At 35.8% G+C, this 25806-nt stretch overlaps 4 protein-coding genes across 4 annotated transcripts; all 4 read left to right on the plus strand.

The window, feature by feature from the left end:
- The first annotated feature begins 2352 nt into the window (after nt 1–2352).
- On the plus strand, nt 2353–6155 carry LOC129274845 (mitochondrial import inner membrane translocase subunit Tim10-B-like). The gene is made up of 2 exons (XM_054911588.2): nt 2353–2766; nt 3425–6155. The coding sequence occupies exons 1-2, from the start codon at nt 2696–2698 to the stop codon at nt 3615–3617; spliced, it is 264 nt and encodes an 87-aa protein (XP_054767563.2). The 5' UTR covers nt 2353–2695; the 3' UTR covers nt 3618–6155.
- Nucleotides 6156–6749: 594 nt separating this feature from the next.
- LOC129274765 (macrophage migration inhibitory factor-like) lies at nt 6750–10045 on the plus strand. Its single transcript, XM_064111207.1, has 3 exons — nt 6750–6948; nt 7627–7796; nt 8348–10045. Exons 1-3 carry the CDS (start codon nt 6841–6843, stop codon nt 8415–8417), a joined length of 348 nt encoding a protein of 115 aa, XP_063967277.1. The 5' UTR covers nt 6750–6840; the 3' UTR covers nt 8418–10045.
- Nucleotides 10046–12375: 2330 nt separating this feature from the next.
- LOC129274755 (macrophage migration inhibitory factor-like) lies at nt 12376–17996 on the plus strand. Its single transcript, XM_054911507.2, has 3 exons — nt 12376–12682; nt 15020–15189; nt 17299–17996. The coding sequence occupies exons 1-3, from the start codon at nt 12575–12577 to the stop codon at nt 17372–17374; spliced, it is 354 nt and encodes a 117-aa protein (XP_054767482.1). The 5' UTR covers nt 12376–12574; the 3' UTR covers nt 17375–17996.
- A 2503-nt stretch (nt 17997–20499) lies between these two features.
- Nucleotides 20500–25497, plus strand: LOC129274743 (macrophage migration inhibitory factor-like). The gene is made up of 3 exons (XM_054911497.2): nt 20500–20607; nt 24411–24580; nt 25422–25497. Exons 1-3 carry the CDS (start codon nt 20500–20502, stop codon nt 25495–25497), a joined length of 354 nt encoding a protein of 117 aa, XP_054767472.2.
- Nucleotides 25498–25806: the final 309 nt, after the last annotated feature.

Genomic DNA, 25806 nt, shown 5'->3' on the forward strand with positions numbered 1-25806 from the left:
ATAATAATATAGAGTATTTCTAAAGCGCCAAATCCACATTGATTATGTGCTCAAGGCGCTGAAATATACTTGGTATATTATTATTACCCCGGCTGTAGCTGAGCGGCCATACAGGCGCTAAAGCATTCAAGGAATAAATCCCACCGGGTACCCATTCACCTCACCTGGGTCGAGTGCAGCACAAAGTGGATAAATTTCTTGCCGAAGGAAATTACGCCATGGCTGGGATTCGAACCCACGACCCTCTGTTTCAAAGTCCGAAGACAAATCCACTGGGCCACAACGCTCCACAATAAATAAATAAATAGTCTAATGACCACTTAGTCTACTTTCATTTTGTCTATTGTCCATTTGGCCTAATGCAGTTGGTCTACCATCACTTAGTCTAAACCCATTTTGTCTAAAAATCATTTGGTCTAATCACCAATAGGTTCAAATGCCATCTTGGCCAATCATTTCGTCCAACATTCATTTCATCTACAACCATAAATAGTCTTCTACTATAGCAGCCCTCTATGTGTACGGTGCCTGTGTATTGCTGACTCGCCTCCTGTAGCGCTCAGGATTTCTGATTAATACACACCTGTTTTTGTTATTTTGTTTTTGTATTTTTGGTTTTATTCACATGACTTCCTCTTATTTTACCTCTTTCCTTTTCTCCCCTCACCTACTTTTTTCTCCTCTTTTTTTTTCTTTTTGTGTGTGACTATTTGACTATGTATTGTTACTTTGATTTTGTTGTGCTTTGTGAACGGAAAATGAATAAATCTAAATCTAAATCTATTATAAATATTAATTACCATTCTTCTTATTATTATTACTATTATTTATTCATTTTTATTATTATTGTTATATGATGATGAATGATCGATGATTATCATTTTAATTGTTATATCCGACCAGAATTTTGAGTTACTTAGTGGGCTCATATACTGACAATAGAGCTTTTAAGGATTGTGTTAGTAAAAGGATATGTATCTCCTTAATCAAATAATTCAAGCACGAAGCGCGAGCTGAAAATTTTTGATATTCAGACCAGAAAAAAGGGGACATTTTAAGGACTGTTTTTAGGTTTTCATGAAGAGCAGACATATCTCACCAATCCGCGAATGCAGACCTAAGCACGACTGGAAATGTTTTCGGAGGCTATCACATTAAGTAGTCATGAAACAGAAGCATATGTCACTACATAAAATAGTAAAAGCTCGAAGTGCAAGGAAATATATTTGGTGTATATTGACTTGAAAACGGGATGTTTCAATACCATTTAGTGCCATTGAACAGGATGATCTATCTCATTAAACAGACAATGCGAGCACCAGGAGTGACGAACACATAGGCCCTAAGCAAATTGTGTTTCATACAGTTATGAAAAATATATCTTGTGTATAATATAATGCAATATATAATACAAATGTTAAATAATATAACATTAAAATAAAATACAATGATTTCTTCTTTCCCCACTACATTTCTCTTTCTTCCTCTTTTTCTCCTCCCCCTCCCCCGTTTTTTTTTTGCCAGCTGAAGGGGGTGGGGGCATGTGTTCATTCCATTCCTGATAGTAGTTATCATGATTTTTTAATTCATTTTTTATTTTCAATAATTTCAAGGTATATATATTTAAGTAATTTTGCCGCCTCTGCTCGGATAATGCAACGTATTTGTGTTTGACAAAATGGCTATTGGACCAATTAGCTATTAGACTAAATGGCTATTGGATGATTTGGGAATTGGAAGAAATTGGTTGTTAGACGAACTGATTACTAGTATCGGACCTAATGGTTGGTGGACAAAAAGATAATTAGACGAAATGGCAATTAAACGAATTGATAAGTAGACAATTTGAATATTGGACCAACTGATATTAGCCGACATGGCTATTGGACCAAATAAATGTTGGACGAACTGATTGATGGAAGAGTTGGCATTAGCCTAAATGGAATCAGACTAAATGGGTGGTAGACGAAATGGATATTCGACAAAATGACGACTGCTGGACGAAATGGGTGGTAGATGAAATATTGATTGACGAAATGGCATTTGACAAAATGAAGGTAGACCAGTGGGATGGCAGTAGACGAATTGGCAATTTAACATAAAAATATGTGTAGTAGCTAGCTCGACCCCTAGATAGCCCCCCCCCCCCCCCCCATAAATGCGTGAAAAGGGGCATATTAATCTTAAGTCATCACAGCTCCCATGCTTCTGTAGAAAAAAGTCTTTTATAAAAATAATATTCAACTATCCACTGTCATAAATTGAATTGAATTGAAATTGAATAAATCGCAGTTTGTTTTGAAATAAATGAGATGAGATGAGCAGCTCAGAGTAGCCTTTTTTCCAAATAATTACTTTTTTATTTGTGTAAGTGCGTTTACCATAAGAATTGCTTGGTCCACGTGCATACTAAACAAAATTGCAACGAATATTGAGAGGAGAATCGATCTTTGTATGTTTAATAGTTTCAATATCCGTCGATTATCATAATTTATACTAATTCGATTAATCATCTGAACCTAAACTGTAAAAAAATAAGGATATATTCATTTCGCCAGTGCCATCTTCGCTTCGGACTTTGCATCTGCTTGACGGACCGCTCGTCTCATTATCCGCCGCAACCTCGGCGTGGCAAAGACGGCACTGCGCTAGAGAGGAGACTTCACAATTCCTAGTCGAATAGACTTGAACAATCATGAATGAACAGCAGCAGCTTCAGCTCTTGGCTGAATTAGAAGTAGAAATGATGGCAGACATGTACAACAGGTTAGTACTGCTAATGTAAACATGGTAAAAGTAGTAAAAGTGCATGTGGCTGTTCTCCGAATCATATTTTCTTTGACATTATTATACTAGGCTGCTCCACATTATATAGAGTCTAATATTAATACTTTTAATACTAATAGTAATATATTAAAAATTCATCAACTCGAATACCAATTTTTGATAAATTGATTGTTGAAAAGTCTACCAATCCGTCTATGTAATCTTTTCTCATTTTGTAAAACGATGTTCTTGCGGGATGCAGCAAAAAATTATTATTTTTGACCGATAAATATCGCATGATAAAGTTACAATAGCCCCCTATCTCTTAAATTTTCTTGTATTTTAAGGAAGTAAGCAGAACTTTCAGAACTACCTTTTTCAATGTTTTTTCTCGATTAGTTATCTTGCGCACAGATATTTTTATGTGCCATTGTGATTGTCAACTTTACGCATCATAACTGTGATGTCAAACATGCTCATTCAAAGTTACAAAAAAATTACAAGAAAAGATACAAGAATGTCAGACTACGGATTTTATCTGAAGATACAAGATAAGACAATTTTCAGAATACGGCTCCAGATCCTATCGTCCTACATTTCATTATCTTATACCATAATTTCAACTAATTCTTAAAATGTATGTACTTTTCTTTTTTAGGATGACTGTTGCTTGTCAGAAGAAGTGTATTCCACCTACCTACAAAGAAGGTGACCTTTCTAAAGGTGAAGCTGTCTGCTTGGATCGCTGTGTTGCTAAGTATTTGGAGGTCCATGAGAGCATTGGTAAAAAATTGACTGAGAAGTCAGCCCAAGATGAGGCCATGATGAAACAAATGCAGGGACAGAGTTAGTGATGATCTCCAATCAGCCCAGGGCCCAGGTACATTAGAGATGCAATTCAATTGAATGTACAATTCATTGAATTGCTTTTAAAATGTTATAGGACCCAGATCAGATGTAACTTGTGGATGCAGTTATCTTGGCCACATATCAGCTTCATGAAAGCATTAACTATTAAGTCCAGAGGAGTTTGGTTTTCAGCAGTGGTCAAGGCAGGATATCGCCTGTTTGTAAGATCATATTTGAGAAGTTTAATTTGTAACTTGTCCAACGGGCTGAATGAAGGACAAGAGAATGATAACTGAGCCATGCAAGCCTCACCCACATTGAATTTGATTTTTTTTTTTTAATTAGAAAATTATGATAATACTCTGCTTTAGATTAAGATGCAACTTCTGTGACACAGAATCTGGTCAGTTTGTATATATGACTAGCATTCTCTTGCCTTGCATTTTTGCATCATGTTTGCAAAATTGCTATAGGTTTAGCAACGATGCAATATTTAGGTGCAATCACTCTGCAAGTGTTGCAATGATGTTATTATCCAGCGTGTTCTGTGCAGACTGCAGAGCACAGGATTGCATGGTAGATTTGAGAGGACAATATATTGACACTTTTGCTAAATGTCACAGAAGGTAAATCGCAGATTTAAAGCCATTGATATTGGCGGAATTGCGGGGGTAACAAAACTCTGTGTATCTAGAAAGGCATGTTCTGGAGAATTAAAAAGAAAATTATTCAGTTTCATTTGAGCTTATTCAGCTTTGCCAAAATTTCAAATTTTGTATTGTAGTCCATAGTGCATACAATTCCAAACTTCTGATAGTAAGCATTTTTTAATACAAGGGTGAGGCTTCAAAGTGAAAATCAATACTGTATTTTTCAAACATATGTTTCTAAAGATGGATAGGATAAAGTGACCATTTTCAATAAAATGAAAAAGTATCCTAAAACACCTGAGGTGAAAGATTTGATTCAGCATATAATATGAATAGGTTAAATTAACAATCAATATGTTGGGTTGTAATGGGTCCCGAGCCAAAAATCCTTGATTTTGGTATCAATAACCTTTCATGCATGGATCAAGTATCGGGATTAAATCTTTGTTAAGAGATTTTGATATGAGAGTTAACTTCATAAGTGTTAAACAAATAGGGCTACATGTATGTACAGTGGTGTACATCTGCCATCTCGTCAATATTTAATTTGACAAAGAATTAGTTTTTGGAAACTTGGGTAATTTTCACTACACTTTTGTAAGATTGGTATGTATATTTGTCTTTTACCAAAGCTTTAATTATACCATGACTGTTTACATATCATCAGTGATACTAATCACTATAAAAGAATGATCATCTGAATGTACTTGACTGACTGGTATAGGCACACTTGGCATGTTAAGAAAATTGATGTTTGTTGAAATTTTATTCTTGCCAAAGTTGCCATTGATACTCTTAACAATTTACGAGTGAGCAACTACCATGGTGACAGCCAATATTCCATGGTTGGATAGCAAAATTATCACAAAAGTAACTTTGATGCAACTACCAAAAGATAAAAGCAGTTACGGGCAGATTCATGATTTCTTAAAATGTGGAGAGGGGCACAGGCTGTAGGTCAAATCAATATTCTACCAAATTTATGAAGAGACCCCCCCCCCCTCAAAAAAATAATAAATAAATAAAAGGGGGAGGGACTGGTCTCGCTCATCTCATAAAAGGGCGTGCACAACATACATTTTTAAAAGAGGATGACTGCTCTCTTTCCCCCTCCTTTCAGGATCTGTACCTAATAAGTTGACACTTTTAATTACTCTTTCTGCTGGATCGAAGATATTGCTTGGTTTTTGTGATCAACCTAGAAACATTTGTTTTTCCAAGTGTATGTATGTGCATCATCAGGTTTTTATATTTCCTCACAATATTATCAAGGAGGATTACAAATTGTCTTATTTATTTCATTTTTACTTTTTTTGGTTCCACACCGCTTCGAAGAGTTGATGCAATGAATTAGACCACCAAATTCATGAGATTGAAATTTCATGTTCATTTAGGTGTTGATCAGTTCAGTTGAAGATTTATGGTAGAATTTCTATTTTCTCTTGTCAATGCCTTTTCTATAAAAGGTTACTTCCGTCAGTTACTGGTAATTCTTTCATTTCAAATCTGCTGAAGTCCATGGGAGAGAACACATCCACGTGGTTCATAAATTCATATCTTCAAATATAATGAGTATTGTTAACAGTATTTTGATTAAAAATACGGCATATAGGGGCCTATATATAATGTTTATATATGATTTTATTGTTTTAACTTTCAAAATTATTGAAAATATTGAATATGATGAAAATATATAAGGCAATTGAATTCATAACCTTGATATTTCTTTAAGTGTGATTGTCTTCTTCAGTCTAAAAAATGATTTTTTTTTTGGTTAAATTGTTATCACCTAAAACTAATGTTGGGAAGGGGGACTGGGGATCCGTTTTCAGACAGCAAGATAAATGAAGAGAGAAAGGAGGGGAATGAGAGAGAGAGAAAGAATTGGAGGGGAGAGAGAGAAAAAAAGAAAGAAGGAAGGGGAGGGGGGGGGGAGAACGAAACTGTTTGGTTATGGGGTTGAGGGGAAGAGAAATTAAAGAATAAGAGAGACACAGTGAGAGAGATACGTAGTGTTGTAGGGGTTGAAAAGAATTCAGGGATGATAAAATATAGATTTAGAGAAGGGGATTTGATCGGGATATGGCAGAAAGACGGGGTTTGGGGGACTAGTGAACATGAGGGGGAGGGGCGAAGAGTGGTATGGATAGCAAGGTGGGGTGGGAGAGTGGAGATGAGATATAAATTGAGAGGGAGGGAGAGAGACACAAGTGTTGAATGGCGAGTATAAAGTTGCTAATATACATTTACACAGAGCTGCAAAACTCAAAAAGTTGTTTGGAGCTATACGTCTCTTAATTGACCTGAAAATTGTTATACTTTCCATAAAAGTCCATTATTCCCCTCCCCTTATTTCATTCACTTTTCTTCATCTTTTTTTGATCTTTCGTCCGTCCCTTCTTTTTCTTCTTTTGTCTTTTTTAAAAATTTCTTTCTCTTCTCCATCCTCTTCCGTGGCTTCCTCTTTCCTCCTCTTCAAAATTAATTTACAAATATATTTTTCGCACTTCATACACTTACCACCACAAACAACTGGTAGAGCCGACGCGGCGACAACCCCCAGAAATCTACCAAAATGCCAACACTACAGATATTCACTAATGTCAAAGAAGGTGAATTTCCCGATGGCTTCTTTGCAGGTCTGAGTTCTGTATTTCAGAAAGCAATTGGAAAGCCAGAAAAGGTAAGAATTCGACTTGGCAATAAACAAATCAGATGCCTAATTATGCTTGGTCCCGTATACTGCATCCCATGTCTTTAAATCGATGTTTGGTATTAACCCAATTCCATACCGTGTCAACCGAAAAGGTAAAACTAAATTAAGTTAAACTAAATTAGAAAATAGGATTACACCTTTTGATGATTTGTGACATTAATGCTTTTGCTCAACGCTCATACTCATAGATCATGACATGATGACCGTATATGACCGTGACGCCAAGATCAAGGAAGATGAAGATGTAATACTAATAGTTAATACTAAAAGTAAAAATACTTTGAGTTTGATGATAATTGATATGATGATTATATTAGTCCAGTATTTTAATCTAGATCTACACGTTTGATGACAGTTTGCATATAATTTTTCTTATATCATGATGTTCACTCTATTATTTGTAGGCCTGATGAAAGAAGATATGGCAAAAGCTTGCTGGAGTAAAAAGATATGTTACTGGGAAGAGCTAAGTCTCGGCTCAAGTCATAAACCATCTCCCTAGCCTTGCAAACCTAATTAAGTAATTTATGACTGTTCATTTTTGTAACACATCCAGGCACTAATCAGATCAAGGAGTTACCAGCACTGTTGGTTACTCCTTGATCAGATGCACTGCACTTGTGTTTCATTTTTCTAACATTTCAGTATATCTGTATACATGTCGTGCCCAACCAAATGATGAGTTTTGGCGGATCAACAGAGCCATGTGCCATTGCCAACGTGACTAGTATAGGCAAACTAGGAGTGGAAGAGAATAAGGTCCTTACACAGGTTATTACTACTGAAATGCTCAAGATTGGTGTGAATGCAGATCGGTAAGATCACTTTTCATTAATTGGAATATTAAGGCCCGAATGGTGGTTTAGAATTTGTGGTTTGAAGCCATGCCAATTTCATACCTGCTAAATTCAGCGTGTATATTTAGAAAGCATCATGTAATGAATTCACTATTATCACAGCACACTAAACCGATGCCTGTAACTGTAACGCTTGTCAAGAAATGTGATTTATTAAGAAATGTATGTTTATAGGTTGTCCCAATAAATAGTTAACTGATTTTCTTTTCTTTTTGTTAAATGTACCCACAAATCAGATTCACATTTGATGTTATAAATAGTTGAGAATCAATTGCTTCCTTTTTAATAAGATCTAATTTTTTACCCCCAATATTTTTTCTCTCTCCCACACCCTCTCAATCCCCTCTCTTTCCCTCACACTTTTGATTTGCCTCCACTCATGTTGAGTTTCTCTCTGTCTCCCCATCTGTCTCCTTTCCTTTCTGTTTCCGCTTGCACTTATTTCCATCTGTCTCCTACACGTTTCACTCTCTTGCCAAACTTGTCTACCAACTTTTCATACCCTCCAGGATGTATGTAGTGTTCAGGGATGCTGCACGACAGGATATAGGATGGAACAATACTACCTTTGCATCATGAAATAAAAATATCCTTTTTCATTTCATATTGACTTTTAGCATGATCTGTGATATAACTATGTCTCAAGATATTTTAATTCTTTCCCGAATTGCATTTGACTATATGTCTGCCAAAGGAATAAAAAAAAAGTTCCCGAAAACTTTTACTAACTGTCACATAATAAGCTGTTGACATAATATTTCATGTTGAGATGACACCATCTTGTTTTGTAATTGCTCTGCATTGATCAAGATTGACTTATAAAAATTACTTCATAATGCTTACAAGGTATTTACATAATTATGGAAATCTTGGTTCATCCAGGTTAATAGACTCTTGCAAGACAAACATTTTATCAAGTCAATCGTATGTGAAATTTAAGTGGAGAAAGGGTTTTGCTTTTGATCTAGGGAATCGTTGCATAAAATTGGCTGTAATAGTAACTTTGCTATTTATAGTAATTCCTCATGGAATACTGGCTTGTGATTGGCTGTTGAGCAACATGCCATGCTTAGCAGCGATCAAAATCTAGAATTCTATGAAGAGTTTTAGCAAAGTTACTATTATAGTAAGTTTTATGCAACAGGTCCCTGGGCGCTTATTCAATTTCCTGACTCTGATATGCTGAAGAAGGATTCAGTACCAGATGAGATACTGCCCTCCAAATTTCAGTTGACTCAATTATTTGCAGTATGTTACTTAGACAAAATGTGCTGTGACAAGGATTGATTTGTGCACATAGAAATGCTATGATCTAGTGACTTGTCATTTGTGTACTGGACCCCAAAACACGAAACGCCTTTGGGATGGAATGGAAAAATGAAAGAAAACTCTTCATGGTTTATGACACAACGAAATTTAGACAAACCGTTTTGGAGCCTGCTTTTGTTACTTTATAATATCAGGTTTTTCCTTAAGTATCCTTTAGTATTATAAAAGACTGTCACACTTTTATGATGATGATATTGATGATATGATGATGAAGTTCATTATTTTGGTCATTTGTGTTCAGTGTGAATACATGCATGTAGGCCTATTTTTATTTGCATGCAATAACTAAAATGAAATTGAAAGTTTGATTCACAAATTTTTATTGCAGTTCTAAATAATTAAATATATTATGACAAGGAGTACAGTTTATGATAAGGAGGTTTATAGTTAGGATGGAGAAGAAACTAGTTTTGATGGACTACTGATTTAAACTTGCCTGGGTAGTGTCTTCCCTCTTTTAAAAGTACTCTTTATTGTTGTTTCATCAAAGAAAAGAAATTGCTATTTTAGAATCATGTGTTTATTTATTTTTTAATCCATAATATTACTATGTCTACATGATATAATGAAATTCTGTGAAAAATGCAGATTGGACTTTCCAAATACATACACCAACAAAGTCTGGGTGCAGTCGTACAAAGTGTCAAAATATCAAATTCAAATAGAAGTTAATCTAAATTCCCATTGATGATTTGAGTTAAATCCTATTTTGAGTTTGATTCGAATTTATCACATATGTTTGTAAGACAGGTGTGCTTTACATGTATATACATGTATTGATGACTTGCCTTTATTATGTTTCTCGTGAATACATCCAAAGAAGTTTGTTGCAAAATAATGTGGAAAATAATGTGTAATAAATGTATGAATTACAATTACATCTTGGCTTTTCACTTAATATGTTACGGACTCAATTCATATCTCTAGAATGTAAGATTGGTGTCCTTTGTGTGACCATCATGATGATGATGATGATGATGATGATGATGATGATAAGGATGATGATAAAGATGATAATGATGATGGCGGTAATGATGCTGATGCTGATGGAGATGATGGTGAAAGTGATTATAATACTCATGATGATGGTGGGAATGGTCAGTGGCGGCGATTTCATGGCCGAGGGGGAGGGGGGGGCGGGTTGAACCATGTGAATTCCTTTTGTGGGAGTCGAACAAAGATGTTAAGCTTACAAGTCAAGAAGGGGGACGCTGGCGTAAAACCGTGATGTCATACTATTCAAGTGGGGGGGGGGGGCGTAGACACAAAAGATACCCCCCCCTGAACAATAGGCTCACCGCTCGGGTTTACGCCAGTGAAGCGGGACGACCCCCTCCGAAAAATTAATGAAAAATGTTGATTTGAATAAATACAGAAAAATCAAACAAGCATAATGCTGAAAATTTCATCAAAATCGGATGAAACATAATAAAGTTGACATTTTAAGATTTCGCTTATTGAAAAAAAAAACGTGATATGCACAACTCAGTGACATGCAAATGAGGTAATCGATGATGTCCCTCACTCACTATTTCTTTTGGACAATGAGGAGAAAATTAGAATATTTCATATAATGAAATACAAAAGAAATAATGAGTGGATGACGTCATCAGTCTCCTCATTTGCATACTGAACAGGATGTTCATATAACTATTTTGTGAAAATGTCACAACTTTCTTATTTTACATCAAATTTTAATGAAATGTCAGTGTTATGCTTGTTGGATTTTTCTATTTTTATTCAAATCAACTTATTGTTGGAAATAATGCAACACAATCAGATATTTTACAATATCCAATAAATTATCAAATAGAACAGATTTCAAGCTGATTACAAATATGTGTAATTGTATATCCCAGTACACATGTGCGACCGTTTCCTTTTCTAGATTACAGTTCCAAAGAAAATAAAGATTAAATAGTGAACCCTTGCATATTTCATTATAACACTAATAAGAGTAGTTAATAATGGTAGTATAGAAATAGTAGTAGTAGTAGTAATATAGTAGTAGTAGTAATAGTAGTAGTAGTAGCAATAGTAGTATAGTAGTAGTAGTAGTATAGTAGTAGTAGTAGTAGTAATAGTAGTATGGTAGATGGTAATGATAATTATAAACGTTTATGTTACATTCGAATTAGTCTTATACTGACTAAAATTAAATTCTATTTGAATGTACTTATGTCTTTAATAAAAACTAAAACTAAGATATTATATGCAAAGAAAGAGAACTATTGACATGATTGAACATAATTAATTGAAATTTCTTGGGTTTGAGGAAAATTTTACTACTGTTTTATTTCTTAGGATGCACCGATCAAATGTAGATGCCAGTAGGCTTTCAATAATTAAAAGTGACAAAGTAAATTCTTTATTTTTTCAAAAATAGTAGTGTGAGTTTATCGAGTAGTGGTTTTGAGTGACAACCCCTTCCTAAACAAAACCAAAAAATTATCATAATATCCAAGTGATTGTTTACTTAAATTTTGTGTTTATTTCTATTTATTGATGCATGGACCTATAGTAGGTCCATGATAGATGTCACTTAATATTACTGTGAATGAGCTGTAAAAAAAAATATGAAATTTTACTTAAATTACAACGAATAGACCTACTTGAAAAGTAATTTAAACCACTATTTAAAGTGAGCAACACAATATTCTAAAAATCTGGAGATTGTGGGAAGTTTTTTTTCATAAATTCTTGCCATTGATTTTCAATAAATTATTCCTCTCTGTCAGTCAGATGCAAGGATTTCCGTAGCTTGATTAATTTTAACAAATGAAGAAAATGTCTCAAAAAATTTCATGAAATCACTAGTTCAATGTACCGTCTCATCACCATTATCCTTTCTTCATGTTATAATGCAATGGTCACACTCTCTTGATCGCTTGTTTATAACTTTGCTTGTTCACGTTGGTTAAATATCTTTTACATCATAATATGCAGCGGTTTATAAGTGCGCTTTCACCATGCATTTTCGCAACAATTGAGTTGGTGACGTTTTACTCCAGTGCAATCGATGCCAAAAGTAAGTCTTCAGTCTTGAAGAATAGTCCAAAAGTCAACATTTATGTGAAAAGAAAAGACATTCAAATTGTTTGCAATGTCAAGCTTTGCACAATTAAGTGTCCCCCTTTCTTAAAGTTAGCTCGGGCTGTTACGCAATACGCATTATTGGCGCCCCTTCCCTATTCCATTTGCTGCTACCAGAAAGCAAACAACATTTTGTAGTTTGCGTGATACTTGAATAAATGCATGTTTTACACTAAAGTTAGATAATCAACTGGAAAGTGTCTAGTCATGGTTCTCGAGTGCATATGTGGATGTATGGATGCAGTGATTGAGCTTCTATCTCATTTTTTCACAAGGAGAATTTGTTGCGAGTGAAAGCAGACGATAAGTCCACGATGCCTATTCTCGAGATCTTCACCAATGTTAAGGCAGAGGCAATTCCAGATGGTTTCTTAAAGAATCTCAATTCTGTCTGGCAGAAGGCAATCGGTAAACCAATGCAAGTAAGTCATTATGGTAGGGAATGTCACTAATAAGAGCAATCCTGACTTTCTTACAAAAATTCTTCGAGAGACAAACTTGTTTACGCCCCCAATTTTCATTGTTTAAAATTGATATCCTACTTTTCAATCATATTCAGTCACTTTCCTGTTGGATAAGCCTCCCGGGGGGGCCACTTACATTGACGAGTGGATACCATGCGCGACCAAAAAAACACGTAAAAAGGATGTCTTTTTCACGATAGGGCACGTTACGTACGTAACGTGATAAGGGTGTCAAAAACACAAAAATAATGAAAAAAGGGTATCTATTTCGCTAGGACAATTACGTGTTTAGGGTCGAATTTGCGGGGATGATAAAACAAAATTAAAATGTTTTGTAAAGGATGTCCTTTTTGCCCCAACACTTCGTGTTTAGAGTCCAATTTGCGCGAGGTGTAGAAGGTGGGGTCGTACTAAACCAAACAAGGTAAAGCCGACGACCGAAGGACCCGTAACAATAAAACATTCCTGTACTTGTTTAGGGGTTCATTTCAGGGAATATTTGCCAACAGTATCGTTTTGTTTCCAATACTTGTTAAGGGTAGGGTTTCACACGCCAATACTTGTTAAGGGGTGCATTTTCAGAATATGGAAATTACGTGTTTAGGGTGCTTGTCGAGACCCCATGGTCGCGCATGGTATCCACTCGTGAATGGAAGTGGCCCCCCCGGGATAAGCCTAGACTATAAAATTACTAAAAATCTTAATCACTCGGAGGATTACTGAGTAATACACTGCGTATATCTAAATAGTAATTATCATAATGTTTTTTTTTATAATTATATTACTTTTTTGTTTTATTCATTTAGTTCTTGTCAGAAACGAAGAAAATAAATAGAAGATCATTACAGTCATTTCACTTCAAAACTGTAGAAGAAAATAGCAAACATACAAAATATGTATAATAGTCCACGTATATTGACAAATGAAACAATAAAGGATGACTTGTAAATAAAATAAAAAAATCCGGGTAATTTTTTTTTTTTCAAAATTGGAAATGCCCTTTTTCAAATGAAATACCCTTTTTGAAGTCAATACATTTTAGGATAGAAAATCACAATGTTTTTGGCTCGCGCTTTGCGCTCGCATCAATTATTGTTTGTAAGGTACTTATTCTGTTCCTGTTAACAAAAAAATGCTCAGAATGTTCACATCACAAATTTTCAGCTCGAGCTTCGCGCTCGCATTATTCGATTATTAAGATATGACTGTGTCCTATTCATGAGCCAGTAAATGCAGTTCTTAATAGGTTCCTTTTCTGGTGAGTATATTAAAAATTTCTGCTCGCGCTTCGCCCTCGAGTTAATTCTTTTGTTAGATAAACATCAACAAAACCTACTCGGAATGTTTAATTTTCATGTCTTATTACATGTAATGTCCAAATTTGTTGAGCTCTCAACATCTCGTAAGGATGCCCTTTAACAGTTAGCGCCATAATTGACCAAAAAGCGAGTTTTACCACTTGAATTTTTTCAAACCGCTCGTTCGCTACGCTCCCTCGCAGAAAAAATAAAGCTTGAATAAATATCAATCAGAAATCACTTCAAAAATGCTTTGTTCAACTTAATTATCACAAAACACACAACTACTTCACGCATATAAGTGGCCCCCTGGGTTTTGCCCCCCCCCCAAACGAAAATTCGTTCCGCCGCCCCTGTTGTAAATGCATCATTGCCAATCAGAAAATTATGATTTGCAACATTGGCGTAGTGACACTCATTGACTTTAGATCTATCAGTTTATGATTTAGCGTTCAAGATTATTTACTCTAGACATGTATTGTAAAAAAAATCCTAAGACAATAAACTAAGCAGTTGGCAGGCTGATGATGTCACAATGTCAACCCCATGCGTGTATTTCAACAAATATTTCAGGTTTTTTACTCCAAGAACGTTAACAAATTTATTTGAAAGTTAAAAATTGATATCACCATGCAAGACTATGTTAATCTCAAATTGGCAGTTTAGCGAGTAGATTGTGAAGGGACCAACTCCACTATTATTTTATCTTCTTATGGTTGTGTTTGTCTTTTTTCAGGAGCGATAATCAATTTTAGTAATTCAATAATAGAATAGTAATTCAATTAATGTCTTCATGAAGGAGAGAAATACCAACGATACCATTCTGAATGCAATATGTAATTAAATATGATATCGTTCTTACATTTTGCATGATTTTGTTCAACTTGAGCTGTGTTTTTTAAACTAATTTGAAAGCAACTTTACATGAGGGTTTGATCCTTTTAATGGGATATTTTACATTAACATTGCTTCATTATGTATGTTTTACTCGTTATAGTACATGTGTGTCCGTCTGGCTCCCGGCGAGACGATGAACTTCGGTGGAACCGCAGAACCTTGCGCTCTCCTCAATGTGAGGTCAATAGGAAAATTGGGAAAGGAAGAAAACAATGCTATCTCAAAGGCTCTCACTGCAGAGATGGGCAAGCTCGGTGTGGCCCCTGATAGGTGAGATGATAATACACCGCAGAAACAGTGGTGTTAGAAACGCAACACCGGTGTTACAGATGATTACAGACTAATTAGCATATATTACACCTTGTACAATTCACGGTGTTATCTCAAGGAGGTTTGGACCATGTTCAACTTGTACTATACTCTAACGATGGACCTATTCTACTCTATAGGTCTATGCTCTAACAATTTTGCGGCATATATCAGGGGCCGCGGAAGCGGGGGGGGGGGGGGGGGGGGCTGGGGAGACTTCAGCCCCCCCCCCCACTTTTTTCCAAAACCGTGTACAAAAACGTAATAATGACCATAGGATTGTGATTTTTGCATGGTCAGCCCCCCCCCCCCACTTTGAAAACCGTTCCACGGCCCCTGTATATACCCTCTTTTAATATAAATTTCAACAATATTAATATTTGGTGTTATTTTTAAACATCATACGACGTGATTCTCTCTGAACACTGACTGGTGTTGTTCTTAACACACTATATTATGTTTTAATAATTTTTAATTGAAATCAATAAGATGGAATGCAGTAGTGTTTCCGCATGCGCAGGAGTATTACATCGGGGGGGGGGGGGGGCGTTTTCATGAAGTTATTCGTAAGATCCGGACAACTTTAGACTACACATGAATGGAACTTGTAATGGGGGAGATAAATTCTTAACTTTTTTTATTCCCATTATCTAAAATTATATGACCTTTTAATATTAAAATTCTCGGCAAATCCAAATTTGTTTATTTTCATTTCCAACAGAATAAAATGGTCTTGATTATAATGACATTTGCAAATGTTAACATACTTACAAGCAATACACATCGAGATAGGTGTAATGTTTTTGTCCATAAGTAGAATAATAATAATAACAATAACAATAATAATCGGACATACGATTTCTGCAAAAATTGAGGGATCCATTAAAAAGCACCTGTATGCAAAATTCATTATATGCCGAAATTTTTATTAGCGTAAGGGAAATTCGGTCCCACTTTGTTAAAACAGCAAAGAAATTTTGGGGCATCTCATTACAAGAAAAAAAAAACAGCTCACCGGTCTTTTACAAAGCTGTTTGAAAGTTGCCAACGACTTTATATTTTGGTCCTATAGGAGAAATACCCAAATTTGTGGGACTGAATTTCATGCATTAAGATTGTCACATATGGAATATAAAGTGATTGTAAAGTTTGCTATCAGATGCAAACATTATAATGTTAAAATGCATGATAGGACTTAGAATCAAGTTATTGGTCCCCACAACGGGTGGCTAGTCTTACATAACTAACGAACAGTAAAGAAATATCCCCTTGCCCCCCCCCCCCCCGAATGGTGTTTCATTAAGCTGTTCGTAAATTTCTTAAAGGCCTACGTCTTTACCCACGACTGATCTCCCTTTTTTGTGTGCTACTCAGATTCCCATAAGCTAAAGTTGAAATTATAGCTGTATCATTTTGCAACTGAATGGAAATTAAAACATTTTTCAAGATCTTGTGAGTGCTATATATCGAGCCCCATCATGATATTACTGGGAAAATATGGGGGCATCTTATTTATCACAAGAAATATCACCAGATGTGCATTAAGTCTTTATGGAAGAGCACCAAATTTATTTACAATAATATGTCTTAAATAAAACTCGATGAAAACTAAATGAAAGATATTCCAGTCCGATTCCAGCTCTAATATTTTATTTTCTTTATACATGGTTTATTTTATAATTGGGTATTTTAGCAATCACTTCGCAGACGCCTTCTCTAACGCAGAGAATCTTTTGCCAAAAGCCCTTCATAACAAAGCAGCCTTTGTCGAAATTCAGTGAATCAAAACAGCAGTGTCGTCCTGGACGGTGGACAAACGACATATTTGCCATTTTTTGTCCGGTCCGAATCTAAAGACGATGTACTTCCCCGGTCCACCAACTTTCGACAATGACCTCTAGTCTGTCCATTGTGACGTGACGGATATTTTCAATAGATTTTGAACGTTGCAGAAAGCGTCTGCGAAGTGGATTTGGGATCTCTCCATAAAATAATGTACTCAATCATTTTAAATACAACTTTTTCTTGAAATAATTGTTTTTACCACCTACCGCTTTATTCTCTTTGCAGGATGTATGCCGTTTTTACAGATATATCCCCGCAAGATGTCGGTTTCAAAAACACTACGTTCGCATTTCTGGCTTGATCTACTGACGAATGGCTGGTTTCTTCGGAGCAGCCCGGAGCTCGCCAACTTTCAATTTTAATGGATTCACAACGGAAGTCTCCCTTCAACTCAGTTTTCTATATATTAAGGGACAAATCTCAAACGGGTTTTAAGAAGTTATTATTATGGTTGAGTCTAAATATGGCCTGGTTAGATGTTAAGCTTCTTCCTTAAGTAAAATATTTAGAGCGCATATTTAGGTTTATAATACACCGATCACTCATACGCACGTCACTCGGTGCCTCTTCTTTTTTTTTTTTTTTTGGGGGGGGGCGGGGGCAGAAATGACGATTCGATTACGACACAATACTTTCTTTACGATGTTTTCGTTCTTTAATGATTATCTTATCATTTAGCATCCAAAATCGGTCAGTATTATAAGTGTATATATATCTCTGTTTATTATGGATAAGATATATAATTTTTTATAAATTTTTTGTTAGCTAATGCTCTTTGTTTCAAAATTTTCATGAAAAAACCTCAACTAACTCCTGTCTAATCGATTGATCAAATACAGAGGAAATAAACTGTTTATATAAATGTTATTTTGTATGCCATTTATAAGGAAACGAGGTAAAATAAAAAAGATGTATAATGATAATTATTGTCTTTCAATTTCATTCTAATCATAATGAGTGTAATATTAGTTCTAAGACTGTGATTGATGTGATTTAACAACGATTATGAATCGTGATGAATAATTTATATTCAATATCCACTTTCAATTAATTAAAGTTGATTTTCATTCACTGTTTATTGATAAAATTGACAGTTTTATCATAAAAAATCTGCAAATTTGATACTGAACATGTTGAAAATTTGAAACGGCTAAATCCTCATGCTTTCAATATCATATTTTCATGATGTTGGTGTTTCGGATGAACAGGACTGATAAATTTCCTTGGAAGGACAAGAAAGAAAGAAATGAATGAAAATGAAAGAAACAAAGAAGGAAAGAAATAAGCAAAGAATGAAAGTGAGAATGAAGAAAAGAATTAAAGACATAGATAGAGTAAGAAAGAAAGAATACATGGATAACATTAATTGGTAGAGGCAATGGGAGAGGGAAGTCGAGAGAGACAGAGGGGGGGGATGCGAAAAAGAGGTAAGAGGAAGATAGGGCGGCACCAGGATGTTTTTAATTGGGGGGCAAGGACAAAGGTGACGTCATGTTTTTATTCGTTGAATTATCAGTGGTAATATAAAGTTGCATGGCCTTTTTATTATACTCTTCGTCCTCTTTCCCTCCCTTTTCTCATGTTTTTCTTTTATTCACGTCTTGAAAAATGTGGTTGCCTCCCTGCCACATCCCCCCCTTGGCGCCGGTCCTGCATGGAGATAGGATGATTATGATGGTAACATCAGTCCCAAAAGAAGAAAAAATAAACAAGTAACAAAACATATACTGCCGGTGTGAAGTGTTTTATAATGGCCCAATAACGAACTCTTCTTTACAAACATGAACAGGATACGCGAACTGAACTATTCCTTTCTATTTCAACTTAAAAACGAGACATTTTATGCGCCATGTTACCCTTTTGAGTGAGATGTATGCGTCTCACCAAACGGACAATGCGAGCGCGAAGCGCTAGGTGAATTCTTACATTGATATAGTGCCTGAAAGGTCTGCACTCTGCTATTTTCCACGTTTACATCTTCTCTCATTTTATTAACTTTTCTTTATTTTTCTTCCTCTTCTTTTATTTATCAATTCCTTTCTTTTCGTATTTTCTTATTTCCCCCTTTTCTCCCCCTTTCTGCACCGCAGATAGGGAGCCGTGATCCATTTGGCCGCATGGATCTGCCAATATTTTCCTGTTTCCCTTCCTGGTTAGATTTACTTACTTGTTTATTTGTTACAAGAGGAGACAAGGACTTTTATGCTTCTAGATTCACAATTTTGTGAAAGCAATTAACAATGGATTTTTTCATTTACACGATCTCTCTTTCGTCCTAATATTTTCTCCTCTTTTTCCTCTGCTTTTCTTGCTTTTTCTTTTAATTATGTTTCCTTTCTTTCCTTTCTCCATTTCCCCCGCCATTTCCCTTGTTCCCTTCAACTCCTCTTTCGACTATCTGTATCTCTTAATTATTGAAAGGTGTTTCGACCCCGGGCTCGTTTATTCATTCATTTATTTGTTTGTTTATTTATTCATTCATTTATTCATTTTTGATTTTTTTTTTATATCTATTTATTTATTTATCTATTTATTTATTTATCTATTTATTCATTTATTTATTATATTCCCTCTCAGCTTCTTTTTTGTCAAGGGATGCAAGACTGCTCTTTTCCCCCTTTTATTTCCCCATTCCTATTTTTTCTATTCTTTCTGTCTTTTTCTGTTTTGGCTGGGGGGGGGGGGAGGGAGGGGCGGGCTTGCCCCCTTACCTGAGGATCCGCACCTACCGAATGCAATGTCCTTTCGCACCCGGACTTAATCCCTTTCTATTCTTCTTTTATGTCTAATACAGAGCGTAGAGACGAGGACGTTTCCAGTCCCGGACTAACCCCCCCCCCCCCATTCGTTCTATTTCCCGTCTCTTTTTTGCTGAGCTTCCTCGTATTAATGATTGAAACTTAATTCAAAGGTATTTTACGCCCGATTTTACCGATCCCTTCTAAACTTAATCTCGTCCTCGCGCTCATGTAAAAAGAAAAAAAAATCGGCACCCCTGGGCGGCGCCCACAGGGGACGGGGGGGGGGGGTGATTCTTGCCTGTCATCTGTCCCCAATTCACTTTAAAAAAATCTGGTGTCGCCATGCACAAGTCTGCAGGTACAGACCCTGATTGAAACTTTGATAGTGAGTCTCCACGCAAAGACTAGCACATATAAAACTAGCATAATGGACTGCACATTCAGACCCTAAACTCGAGTGAAGGGTTTGCACAGCAGATTATGTCGCCACCATTCATATTAATGATGAAATCGGGGGGAAAAATGCACTTCCCAAACCATCCGAAAATGTACACCAATACGCCCTAAGTGATTGTCATAGATAATTTTTGCCACAAATTTAACACCTAGACTCCTCGGATCACGACTATTACCAATACATCTCTATTAAGAGTTCATTACGGAAAGTTAATTGATCTCATCAAAGATGCCTATTCTTCAGATTCTCACTAACGTCACGGAGGATAATATTCCAAAGGACTACTTGACTGAGCTAACTTCTGTTCTTGCAGAAGCGACCAAAAAGGAAAAGAAGGTAAACGGGGCATAATTATAAACTCAATATCCATAAATCGTTTTATGTCAGCAAAATGATAACGGCTGAAGAATGACAAGTTCTGCTTTAGTGCCTGATTAACCATAATTATCATTATCACGACTGAACATCTTCTCTTCATAAGTTTAGACCCCATAAATAGACGCCCGAACCCAGTGGCGTAGCTAGGATTTTTTTCCTGGGGGGCACCGGTGCGTCCTTGCTTTTTCAGGGGGGGGGGCACCATTTTTTCTATATGTGTGTATGTGTCACAAGGGTGGATCCGACTTTCGCCAATAGGGGATGGAGCCCGAAATTACCTTCACCTATATTTTCCCCTATCAGTCACTTCTTAGCTTTATTCTTATAAAATAACATAAATATGAAATAATCTTGTAGCCCCTATATACAAAGTGCGAGCGCGAAGCGCGAGCGAATTTTTTTTTATTTTAAACTTTCATATATGTATTTCGTCCTGAAAATTTAATATTCTGGGCACTGTTTGTGATCCTGAACAAGATGCGTATGTAACTAGACAATTACTGAGAATGCCAAGCACGAGCAGAATTTTTTAATAAGTGTTCTAGCATGATCGAAAAGGGACCTGTTAAGGACTGTTTACAGTTACCCACCAAGACGGTACATATTTCAATAATGGGAACGCGAAGCGCGAGCTAAAAATTGATGACATTCCGACCTAAAAATTGTCATTCTAAGCACTTTTTGTAATTATAAATGGGATAGGTATGTAACTAAACAATAATTGATGCGAGCGGAAGAAAAATTAGATTTTAGACCCAAAAGCGGGACACTCTAGTCATATTTTGTAAATCATGAATAGGATATGGTTAATTGGGTATCATTAATAATGCGAATCACGGGCTGAATTTTTTTAATGAAATGTAATGAAAAGGGGAGCTTGTTTGGTTATAGAATTGATGTGTAGAGTACTCACCAATCAAAATGCGAGCGCGCAGCGCTAACTTATAGTCCTATGTTTGACTATCACATCTGAAAATTGATATTTTGAGAACTTTATGGAATACACGAAGACAATAGGGACTTGGCAAATCAAGTAATGCGACCACGCAGCGTGAGCTTAAAATGTTAATATGTAGACCATCAAGCGGACATTTTATAGAGCGTTTGTAAATGAAAAAAAGTATGATAAAAGCTCAATGTCCGAGCTGAAATATGTTTTGTATATTTACTTCAAAACAAGACGTGAATCTCATCGAACAGGCAATTCTTTTTTTTGCTCCGCCAATTTTTTTCAGGGGGGCACACCAAATCTCAGGGGGGGGGCACGTGCCCCCCAGGCCCCCCAGGCCCCCCGTAGCTACGCCACTGCCCGAACCCCCTGTGTGGTCCCTATCTCCGTCCGACTACATTGGTAAAGTTATATTTTAGAGTGCATTATTTAAAAGTACAAAGTACAGTGTATTCAGGTATGATATGAAGTATTATGCCCATATAAAATTATGATGTGTTGTGCATATTGTATAGACATGATTCAACGGCACCAAGGAGGGAGGCACGAGGGTATTTGCCCCCCCCCCCCCGTCGAATGCATGAGGTCACAATGTTGTAAGTTTTCCATATAATGTAGAAAATCTCGTGTTTCAAATACAAACAAGTCAACTATTATAAGCATTTTGTAAATGAAATTTGTAGTTGAGGGTGTGTATATTAAGAATCTAGTGAGTGCTACCTATTCATCTCTGGGCATTATCTTTTTTCTTACTTTATGAATCCCGCTCACTTTTCACATTGAATATGACCTATCTATACCTGCAGTTTATGAATTGAACATGTCATGTTTGGTATCTTTCAAAAGATAATGGAAAATTCTAAGGCAGATATTATGGATCACCATGCACTTAAAAAATGTGCAGGTCATTAAAAAGGTCAGTTCAGCTCTTAATAGTTTAAATTGGGGAACAAAATTATTACGACATGTAATTCTGAATACCTAATTTTTTTAAAACAAACATATGGGGTGTTGTATGCATTTTTTGCTGAAAATTGTTGCTGAGGTTGAGTAAATTGAGATCTGACAAGTGCCACCTTGGCACCCTATGAGGGTATTTTTTTTTCATTTGCCAAAATGTTCAGTAAAAATTCAATTCAATTCAATCTTTATTGCAACCGTATACAAGGTTGGATTATGTACAAATAAAAAAGGTTGACAGTTATAAATTTCGTATCTTACAAAGATTGATAATTTATATATCTAAATTGAATAAACATCATATCAAAAAGTATTTTAAAACATCTAAAGTAAGAAATTATAATCATTATACATTTAAATAGGGAAACACGTACACAGACATACTGTCTGAAACCGCATGCCTATATAATAATGCCATTAAAATGAGTCCAAACAAAAACAAAAATTTGAAAGAAAACATAAATTATCATTACAAATTATATAAGCACAAGGGAATAAAACTATTTTTTTATACTTATTGGTTCTACACTTTGGCAGTAATGTGTAAATTGCTCAAGCAAAAATGTGCCGTAGCAGAGTCCTCTCAACTTTCCTTCTAAACCTGGAAAGGGTACTCTAGTTGTAGGCAGGGAGGGGGGTCATTTCTTATCAGCTGCTCTCAATTTAAAGACCCTGAAGACGAACCCCTTTGACATGCTCTTTTGCTGGCTTGGAGAAAATGGAAATCTTTGGAGCATCTTCTTCTTGCTAAATAATATGAAGCCATGTGAGAGATTCTTTTACATTTCGATAGTGTATGAATGAGAGAGAGTATAAATCACATTTTCTGTTCAGTCCACTACTTCCGCATCAGGCTCTACAGATTTAAATATCATTCGAACAGCAAGTACAAATTGAATTTTTTCCCTTGCCGAATGTATACAATATCCCAACCTGATAAGGCATTAGCTGTGCACAGCAAACATTTTTCTAGCTCTAATGTGTTTACTGTCAATTATTTTTTTTTCAGTAGGAAGCAGCAGGCGTGTAGACCCCGAAAACGAATACTGGAAAAAAATATATATGTGTTGTCAGTATAATGTTTGCGTGCTTCCTCTATGGTGTTATCTTCAGAAGACAACTGATAGTTTCCACGTCAGCCTCTTGATAATGAAACGCCTACACCTAACCATGTCCAATAAGCTGTAATTGGTGATTGTCTCAATCTGCTGACATCGCACGTACACCGAATCACCTTTCTGCAGAGATAACTACCAATGTTTTTTTTTTTTTTTACATTTGACTTTTCGTTAACTTTAATTTAATACCAAGCAACAAACATCAAAATAGTTGTCCCATAGGGTGCCAAGGTGGCAACCGTCAGATTCTTAATATACATACCCTCAGCTACAACTTTCAGCCAAAAAGGTTTATAATAAGCAATTTTTTGTTTTCAAAACATGACATGTTCCGTATAATATGTTGTATTATCCTTTGTGCCCCAATTTGACATTTTAAGACCTTAAATATAAACTTTATTTGAATTGTTCGTGAGTATCATGCCATGCGATTTTGAAGGAATAGATTGAGCGCGGGAGTGGGACAACCGCGCGAGAAATTTTGGGTTTTAAGAATATTCCTCAAAATTTGGCAAATTTAAGCACTTAAATGTATTTAATGATGAATCCACGCATTAATAGAAGTATTGGATAGTGATAATTAAAAAAAAAAACCTTTCTGTTTTGAGAAATGGGGAGGGGGTGATTGTACATGCCATCTCCGAAAAGTGGGGGGGTATCCCAACCCCTCCCCCTGGGATTTACGCACGTGCAATGCTCTGTGCATATTTCATGTTTCTTATTTTGTAATATAGTATATGTGCATCCATGTAAGTCCAAACCAGAAGATGAGTTTCGGTGGGTCTACCGCACCTTGTGCCATCGCTAACGTGATTTGTTTAGGGCAACAAGGAGTGGAGGAAAACAAGATCATCACGAAGCTTATCACTGCAGCACTGGGCAAGATCAACGTGACCCCTGACAGGTGATTTAAAAAAAACTATTTTGTGAAAAAAGCGGATACTACTATACTATTCGACGACAACAACAACAGCTACTAATATTACTACTAATATTACTACTACTATTACTACTACTACTACTACTACTACTACTACTGCTACTACTACTACTACTACTACTACTACTACTACTACTACTACTACTACTACTACTACTACTACTACTAATACTACTACTACTACTACTATTACTACTACTACTATATACTACTACTACTACTACTACGACTAATAATAATAATGATAATAATAATAATAATAATACTGCTACTACTATACTGCTGCTGCTGCTGCTGCTACTACTACCTCTACAAATATTCACTTCTGATTATGATGGTCATCAATATAAAGATGACAGGTATCTATTTTTTTGTCTACGAAGAGAAGTATTTCCGCCAAACTCAACATAATTAATTACATGGGATATATAGCTACTGATATTATTGTTACAATTGCACGGACTGCATGGGAGTTTTGGAGGCATGAGGCATGAGCTACAAATTTTATCTTATAATAGCAGGGCAAAAACATAAGATTTTCTATAAATATAATTAAACAAGGGAAGGTGGAACCGAGCTCATTACAAAAGTGTATTGATGAAGAAAGGGGAGGATTCTGGTGCCAGTGTTGTTTGGTGACACAGACTACACTTTCGTGAAAATTTGCATTAAAAATTAAGTAACTTAATTTTCAATAGGCTCCTCCTTCTCGCCCTCTCCTCTTTCTCTCACTTGTATTTCGCTCTCTTTTCTCTTTCGACCCACCGCATTTTACAATTTCTTCTCCTTTTTTTTCTTTCTTCAGGATGTACGTGATATTCAGAGACATAGCTGGGCAGGATGTTGGTTACAACAACACCACTTGTGCGGGCGTGTCATAAGGGGCATGAACTCACATTAGTCCGAAACCTGTACATAATATTCATCAACCCATGTCGAAGATGAAGATTGTGAAAATTTTGATAATGATGTAATTCATTTTTGTGAAAAGTATCATACATGTATTTTGAGATGTTTGCTTTTTTGCAGTCTCACGGACCTTGATTATTAGCTCAACAATGAAAATGATGTTTGCTCGATCCCTTCAAAAAGATTCCAAGGATTTTGTTGATTTACCGCAGACAATCTTGATAATATCTTGATAATGATAACATTTAATAATGAGTTGACAGGAAGCATTCGGTATCTGG

This window comes from Lytechinus pictus, chromosome 2, assembly GCF_037042905.1.
Source record: "Lytechinus pictus isolate F3 Inbred chromosome 2, Lp3.0, whole genome shotgun sequence".
Lineage (NCBI taxonomy): Eukaryota > Metazoa > Echinodermata > Echinoidea > Temnopleuroida > Toxopneustidae > Lytechinus > Lytechinus pictus.